This window comes from Jaculus jaculus, chromosome 4 (genome assembly GCF_020740685.1).
Source record: "Jaculus jaculus isolate mJacJac1 chromosome 4, mJacJac1.mat.Y.cur, whole genome shotgun sequence".
Taxonomy (NCBI): domain Eukaryota; kingdom Metazoa; phylum Chordata; class Mammalia; order Rodentia; family Dipodidae; genus Jaculus; species Jaculus jaculus.
This window is the reverse complement of record NC_059105.1, coordinates 112,121,704-112,130,587: the sequence shown is the minus strand read 5'-3', so window position 1 is coordinate 112,130,587 and position 8,884 is coordinate 112,121,704. Positions and strand designations below refer to the sequence as shown.

At 39.1% G+C, this 8,884-nt stretch overlaps 1 protein-coding gene across 1 annotated transcript in view; it reads left to right on the top strand.

Moving 5' to 3' along the window:
• The first annotated feature begins 816 nt into the window (after positions 1-816).
• Positions 817-8,884, top strand: part of LOC101597659 (interleukin 18 receptor accessory protein) — a 34,552-nt gene continuing 26,484 nt past the window's right edge. The window contains exons 1-3 of the mRNA XM_004651692.3: positions 817-886; positions 1,352-1,661; positions 1,756-1,939. Coding sequence (XP_004651749.3) covers positions 817-886; positions 1,352-1,661; positions 1,756-1,939 — 564 coding nt within the window. The remainder of the gene's footprint in view (positions 887-1,351; positions 1,662-1,755; positions 1,940-8,884) is intronic.

Sequence of the window (8,884 nt, the reverse complement as noted above, 5' to 3'; positions counted from 1 at the left end):
TTGTACTATAAATAAATCTGTTGTACAGCAAAATACCTTTATTTTCTGCTCAAAACAGAGCAACTTACCTCACTAGAGAGATTTTGTCATTTTCATGTAATCTGGACCATAAGAATAAACATAAACTTCGTTTATTTTCTGAATTCCTAATAGAAAAATACACATTAGGGCTGGAGAGATGGCTTAGCGGTTAAATGCTTGCCTGCGAAGCCTAAGGACCCCAGTTTGATGCTCAATTCCCCAGCACCCACATTAGCCAGATGCACAAGGAAGCGCACACATCTGGAGTTTGTTTGCAGAGGATGGAGGCCCTGGAGCACCCGTTCTCTCTCTCTCCATCTGCTTTTCTATGTCTGTTGCTCTCAAATAAATAAATAAAAATAAACAGAAATAATTTAATTAACAACAAAAAAGAAAAATACACATTAAATGAGACTACTAAAAGAAAAGAAAAAGCAAGTTATGAAGGGAAAATGGTATCAAAAATATATATGAGGTGGATGGGGGACTAAGGCTTACCCTAAGCTGGAAATTCTCTTCCTTTGGATGTGCAAGAGATGACACATTGAGGGAGATAGTTTCCCACCACTGAAAATCCACATGCAGACTCTGGGCATGTGAAAGCCTGTTTGCAGGGAAGGGATATGCCCTTTCATGGTTTCCTGTGTGACTTTCAGTTTGGTCACAGGTTTTTATTTCTCAATTTCCCATTGTGGAATAAAAGAGGATGCTTGAGAATGATCTCTGACTGTCCGCACACCCTGTACTGGCAATAGGATGACATCACAGAAGCATTAACAGGAATAAAAGAGAGCCATGCTCTGTTTGAGCTGGGCACTTCTTGTGCTTGTTGCAGGAGAGACAACCACGGGATTTCATAATTCAGGTATGGTTTTCACTTTTCCTGTTAGCATTGATCTTTTGGTTAAAATCTTAAGTGACACATAATCTGATATATCAGCAGCGTGGCTTATTAAAACATAGCATTCACTTCCCACTGGTGAAAGAGAGTAGGAGGAGAATTATTTAGTGGAACAGCTTTTGGCTGATACAGATCCCTGATGGGGAACTCACTTGCCACAGCTGGGCTTTCAGTGAGACCATCGAGGTGGAGTGAAGGTGGTTCATCCATTATTCACAGGAAGTTAGGTCTCTACTGGGGATGCATAAGCCCATGAGGAGGGAATTAGAATATGGAGTATTTTTCTCTATGAACTGGACATAGTGTGAAAGATAGACACACAGGGAAATTAATCAATCCTTTGTTATATCAAGTACTATTTGTAAATATAAATAAGAGTTAAAAATTATAATGTAATTCCTTATGTTGTTTTGTTACTATAATTTTCAGATTGCTCCACGAAACAAATCCTGTGGATATATTCTGTGAAGAGTGAGGAGTTCGTTTTATTTTGTGATTTACTAGAGCTGCATTATTTCTACAGAAGTCAACACTCACCAACACAAGGCCCTGACCACCCAGTCTGCAGTAGTAGCAAGGACCTATCTGATGTCCAGTGGTACAGGCAGCCTCAGAGTGGAGGTCCATTTGAGGAAATTTCTAGTGGGTCTCCTTACATAATTCAGGATAAGAACATCCTGGCCATTTTGGCCCCACTGATGAATAATACTGGGCCATATATTTGCAGACCTAGGATTAGGTATGTAGCAAAGGTATCCCACTCTAAAAGTATTCTCAAACCCTGTATTATCAGTTAAAGCATCTATGTTGACTGGACCTTGCTTTTCTACTAGAAGCCCCCAGGATACCAGCTGTTGCATTAAGATTGTCTTAGAAGTTAAGGCTCAAACAAATATATCCTGTGAGAACTCAGTACAACATACACAATACCTGCTTCTTGGTAGTGTTGGCACCATTTATTGTCCCAGTCTTAGCTGCCAGAGTGATTCACAAAGTCCAGCTATTACTTGGTACCAGGTAAGATTATATTCTTTAAAATTCATGCAAAAGCATTGCTTTCATGGTAGCCTCTATAAAGGTTCTTTATAGAAATGTGAATTAGAGAATTCTAGGTCCAGAGCTGCCCAAAGACTGGCTCTGTGCCTGTGCAAGAGATGTGGCATTCTGCAACTGGTTTTGTCTTTACAGAGTAGAGTGTGATATTTAGATAGTCAGAGCCCATTTTTTATCAGTGCCAGAAAAGATTCTAACATTCATGTACATTATTTATGGAGTAAAAATGTAAACTTATGCACAGATATGTGAAAGCATGGCAGATTAGAAAGCTGTTTCTGTCTTTCATAAAAATAAGCACTGCCAAGGGGAGGAGAGCACTCTACAAACAAGCCTTGAAGGGATTGTAAAAGAAAGAGATGAATGGAAGTGTTTTAAAAGATGAAAGAACTGGGCTGGAGAGATGGCTTAGTGGTTAAGTGCTTGCCTGTGAAGCCTAAGGACCCCGGTTCGAGGCTCGATTCCCCAGGTCCCACGTTAGCCAGATGCACAAGGGGGCGCACGCATCTGGAGTTCATTTGCAGTGGCTGGAAGCCCTGGTGCACCCACTCTGCGCTCGCTCTCTCTCTCTCTCTCTCTCTCTCTCTCCCTCTTACTCTGTCTGTCTGTTGCTCTCAAATAAATAATAAAAAAAAGACAAGAGAACTTAGTAAAAACATAGGATGGCACTAGGTGATGGGTGTCTTGTACAGGTAACATGCTAGAGAATGAGTACAGTGCTAAGAGAAAATGGGAACAAAGGCAAGTTTCATAATAAGATTGAGCTATGGGCCACTGGTGAGTATACATCCACATAAAAATGTTTCACTTTTTTTTTGTGATTCTAGTTTTTTTTCCAAGTGTGCATAGACATATAAATCCTGCTTAAGCCTCTTGTCCAACAGAGCACCCTTGCAGTTACCCCCTGGCAATGGAAATGGGATGTAAGCTGCCTCATAAATTTCTCAGCCAATCCTTTGCCTTGAAAATTTTCCATCAACCCCTGAGAGGAGTGAAATAAGGCTTCCTTTTGAAAATTATGAATGAAAAGCTTTTAGCCTGGTGTGGTGACACATGCCTTTAATCCCATCTCTCGGGAGACAGAGAGGCAAGAGTATCGCCTGATTTCGAGGCCACCTTGAGACTCCATAGTGAATTCCAGGTCAGCCTGGGCTAGAGTGAAACCCTACCTCGAATAACCAAAAAAAGAAGCTTTTAAATTGATTTCATGATATATAAGCTGGCTAATATAAAAATGTATTTTTTTGCCACTGATAGAAGTGAAATAAACAGGCCATGTCTATTTGATGGTTTTATACTCTATAATGAGTGGCTCCTAAGGGTACAGTTACTAAGGTGTGAGAAGATATTTCTTTACTTCATTTCTGAGAATATGTAGCAATAAATAAACAGATATTTTTATAGTCATTATGGCAATTAGTATACACAGATAGCAAATACTGCACTGATGGCCTCACATTTGTATTTTAATGTGGTACAGAGTATGCTGGCCACAGAAAAATTCTAATATAAACAAGATTATATTTTCATAACTTTAAAAATGAGGTTACTAAGATGATCCAAAAGTTCTGCTCATTATTTTCAGTTCTTTCCCAAGATCAAATTTTCCTTGGTTTAAAAAAATATCTATAACTTGGAACAATAGATGTCTCATTATCTAGAGAGGCTGTTTTTAAGTCAGTAAAACTGTCTTTGCTCTAATTATGTCAGTTGAAAATGCATTTGACTGCTTAAGGATTGGTGCATGAAGGGAACACTGCTTGCAGTTCAGGTTGAGCCTAAGCCACACAGGAATTGTCCCGTCTGGTTGTTACCTAGGCATGCAGTGCTGTCTTGGGCTAGGCACTAAAGCCCCATAATAATCATAAAAGGAAGTCTTGTTTCACTCCTCACAGAGGTTGATGGAAAATATCACAATGCTTTTTGTGGTGAATATGGCTATTGTTAAAATTAGGTCTTCTGGGCCTGAAGATAGAAGGTTCAGTGGCTAAAGGTGCTTGCTTGTGAAGTGTGATGGCCTGGGTCCAATCCCCCAGTACCCACATAAAGCCAGAAGCACACAGTGGTGGTGTATGCATCTGGAGTTTGTTTGCAGTGACACTTGCACTTAGTAAGTCAATATTTTTATATCCTTCAGTTAAATAACTCTTTCACACAATCCAGTTAATTTTTTTGATACAATGCAAAACTGTAATAAGGGACAGAAGGAGGGTCTTTTCTGAAACGATGGCTTCAGTGACACTACTGTGATCTCTTAGGTATAAGACTTGTACATAAATGACACTTCCATGTTGGTTTAGACAATTTCACTTGTACACACATTCATTTGCTGCAGTGCTAATGTAGGTATCAGGTCATTGCTGAGTCTGTGTTCCATCAAAGTTTCGCATATAGATCTACCACCTGTCCTGTTTCATTTGACTTAGTTCTTGTAGTAACCAGCATATATTGGTATTCTGTGAGCTTCATGCCATGCAGAACTAATGGGTATGCTGGAATGGCTAAATCCAAGCATAAAAGCATTTTTAAATGGGGAAGAAATTAATATAATTTAGAAAATTGTTTATAGTGTTATATATTGCTACATTCAATTGTTCTCATGGTAAAATCACCCATATTCTCAGACAGCTTGTAACAGCTGTTTTGATATGTAACAGTCCTTTCGGTACAACTGGTATTGAAACAGATGCTTCCTTCTTTTGTTCAATAAAATTTTGATGCAGCCTAAAATGATTTGAGCTTTGGAATAGCTCTATTGTATGGTGGAATCACTGTAAGCTGGCAAGCTAGTTTTTTTTTTTTTTTTTTTTTTTTTTTTTTTTTTTTACAAGAACTATGATCAGGGCATTGAAAAATATTCTAAATTTTGTGCCCAAAGTACATGTAATCGTGTTCATGATTTCACATCGTTCTATGTGTTAAGAAAGTTATCGTTTTTATTTTTATTATTGTCTTGTGTGTTTGTGCACACACACACGGGCATGTGCATGCACGCGAGTGCTCCTAAATGTGGATCAGGGTCTCTTAGTGCTATAAATGAAGGTCCGTTTGGCTTCACTCAGGTGACTGGGGAATTCAACTTGGGCCCTTAGGCTTCTCAGGAAAGTGTTTTAAATGCCAAACCATCTCTCCAGCCCTGGAATTTTGTTTTTAAATATATTATTTATTTATTTGAGATAGATAAAGGAGAAAGAGGAGAAGAGAGAGAGAGATAGGGAGAGACAGAGAGAGAATGGGCATACCACAGCCTCTAGCCACTACAAATGAACTCCAACATGTGTACCACCTTATGCATCTGGCTTTTGTGGGTACTGGGGAATAGAACCTGGGTCTGTAGGCTTTGCAGGCAAGCATCTTAACCACTAGGCATCTCTCCAGCCCAATCTTGTTTTTAAGTCCCAGCAAATTGGCTTTCATTCTCAGATTTGTGAGACTTGTAGACAATACAAACATGTGCAATATGTGATTTCTTAAGCTCCTGGCAAAACAAGCTAGTACTAGGGTTAGAGTCTCAGCTGCTGACTATGGACAGATTCTTTAATGGTCCATCAATTTACTTTTTGGAGCTACTGTTGCTCAGTTATCTTAAAAGGAAACTAAATGTCCCATTATTCTGCCCACAAGTAAATGTAAAAGATGTAAAAGTAATTTCCCAAATTACACTCTGTAGTGAAGATACAATGTGAATGGTCTACTCCCCTGAACCTCTAATATATTCAGTGATATAGGAAAATGAGGTCACCTTCGTAAGACTTTAGTGATTGATTTGATAAGGACCGAATATAAGCTGAGTGATATTAACTATCACTTTCTATGCTACCTGTTCATCAACCATTGCTTAGTAATTCACACAAGTTTGGCTAGAGATTGATATCTGACCCACCATCAAAATCTCCATAATTCATCATCTTTATAAATCTATTTGAGAGAGACAAAAACAAAGAAGAGAGAGAGTGTGCATGGGGGTTTCAGGACCCCCTTCCACAGCAAATGAACCTCAGACACATGTGACACTTTGTACCTTTGGCTTTACATGGGTACTGAGAAATTGAACCTGGGACATCAGACTTTGTAAGCAAATGCCTTTAACCATTGAGCAATCTTCAGCCCCATTTATCATTTTTCCATCAGAATAAATATGAGCACAAGATTCATTACTAAACTTAACATGGCTAGGTGATTGAAGTAAGACTGAATAGCAATACTTCCAGAGAATAATGGGAGACAGAAAAGCACAGAACATGTTCAGTGAACAAAGAGCAGCTCAGTATGGAGGCAGAAGAAGGTTCTTACAGATTTAAGTAGGACTAGACTGGTAACAAAGCTGTTGATTTTTCAGTTGGTAGGTAATTCAGACCCTGTTGGCGTGTTTTAACTTTCCAAGTTTATGTCCTGTTCCACAGAACTAGCAATGAGAATGGTGGGGGATGTTGCCATGGAAGAAAAGAAGCAATCAAGTGCTTTGACAGAGGATCAATTAAAAAGATGACTACAATATTTTTTTTATTTTTCTTGCTCAAAATACACTCACAGTATTATCAGGCTGGAGAAAACAAAAGTTGATTAAATTTGATCCATTAAAGAGGCAAGGTATTCAGATACACACAGGGGTTCATGAGGTGGAGCTGGGAGTTGCGCATGAAAACGGGTATTAAAAACAGAAAGTCCATCATGGAAAATGGGCTAAATATGGAGATCCTGGGAGTCCCACAAACCAAGTGGTAGAAAGCCCTGCTAGGAACCATGCTGTGCAATTCCAGAGACTACCATTCCTATAGCACTGTTTCATGGGCATCACTCCCTGATGTAGTTACCTCATCGTAGAGTGCTGTGATGGTACAGTGTAACATCATAATAACTGCTCCTGTTAATAAATGTTCTTTCCTTGACTCATACATGCCTTGGAAAGTCCCTTTCAGTGTCTTAAGATTTGTGTTTGTTCTCTCTAGGGTCTCACTAACCCTTTATATAAATTCACACTATGAATATTTTCCCTTACATACTTCTGTTTACAACTGCTTCACCACTGAGCACAACACAGTACTTTGTACACCCATCACAGCCTCCATCTTTACTACCAGTTCCACATATGATTCTATATTCTGGTGTTTTCCTATCATCCTTGGCATATATTCCTTTTCCTTAGTTTCTTTTCTTTGGCATTTCCTTTGGGTTCTACTTGACAGTTTTAATGCCATATTAAGCCATGTTCATTGTTTTGAAAAATGAAAACTTGGTCCATTTGCTTAAGCCTCAACCTCTTCATTGAGGGTTTACTGAAGGTCTGCATTGTGTCACCATGGCTTTTGCATGCAGTTTATGACACACCTGCCCTCTGCATTCTCTTCTTCGGATGTTATAATTGTGTTCTCTAAAGTTTTTACCTTTGAATTTCCCTCATGTTCTTAACCTTGTTTCTAGATGTTCTTGACCTTTATGATCACTTGGTAAATAGTCACATTGTCTGTCCCTACCTCTTGCCCTGGATTTTCATCCTGTTGTAGCTGCCCTCTCCGACCATTTACCAGACTCCTAGTCACCTTACAGGAAAGACTTACTTGTGCCACAGGAACTGCAGTAGACACTTGGAGTGGGGAATTCCTGCTTCTATTTATCAAAGGACCAAGAGGAAGGGAAATCCCTCCATCAATACATGAAATTCCCAGTCAGAAACATTTTGGTTGATTCAGATTTGTCTCATTTGCTAGGCTTTCTCATACTGGGTTTCACAGAAACTCCCAAACATCTGTGTTCTCATTTGCAAGATACAAGAAATAGAATCTATGTAAATCACAAAGTTGAGAAGCCTTTGGACAACTAGATGTGGTAATACATGAGAAAAAAATGTAATCTCTATAGACAACAGATTGTTCCCATTTTATTATTTTTGTTCAACTATAAATATTAAAGATCTGCTCCTGCTATTCATTTGGAAACTGGAAGACATTTTGCCATCGAAACACTGTTCTATGTGGAGTTAAGATTCAAGATTATTGGGGTAGTGATAATGAGTAACTCCACAGATATTGACTGAGCCCCTGTTCTGCCTTAGCCCCTAATTATATGCAATTTATTGTGGTAATCTTTGCTTAAATATCCAAGAGCTTTCATGGATTACAGCCCCTAGACAATTTACCAAAAATTTCCTTCATGTGACCCTATTGTGTCGAAACCTTTCTTTCAATTGTGCTGTCATTTCCTCACACATGCTTTATAGCCAGCTGACCTTATGCACTCAAGAAACAAAGATCAAATGTATCTTTATGCCTAGTTATTATCTTGACCTCATTTTTCATACCCATGTCATGTTTTACATGTTTCTGACATGACATTAACCTTCAATGGACTGATTCCTATGTGTTCTTCATGATTCTGAAAACACTCAAGAAAGCCTCCCTTCTTTGCATGAGCTGAGACAGGGTGGCCCCCATGCTCCTTGAGCCATGTACATGGTGCTGTAGAACAGCTAACTTAGAGCCCAGAGTCTTGACAGGGAGCCTGCTCAAAGAAGGGTTCATGTTTATTCCTTTCAGTATATCCAAGACCAGCTAGATGTCCAGGAACAAAGGCTGCTTTCAATAACTCTAGGCAGGAGTATAACCAGTAGCATACTTACTGCAATGGAAGTATCACAGTACTGACAAATTTTGACCACCACATCAGACATATGACATAGAAGTTCTTCAGGGTACAGGTAATGAGGTGGTTCTTGAGAGCTGATTCCAAAGTTGAGGGTGCATATTGAGCTGTATCCTGTCTAGTGGAAAAGTGGTGAGAGAAGTGATCCTGAGAGAACACTGCTGTTTAGGGATGGGAAGTAGGTAGAGGGAATGTAGCAGGAAATGAAAGCAGATCTGATTGTCAAGAACTTGAGACTTTATCTTAAAAACCAAAATGTATTACTACTTC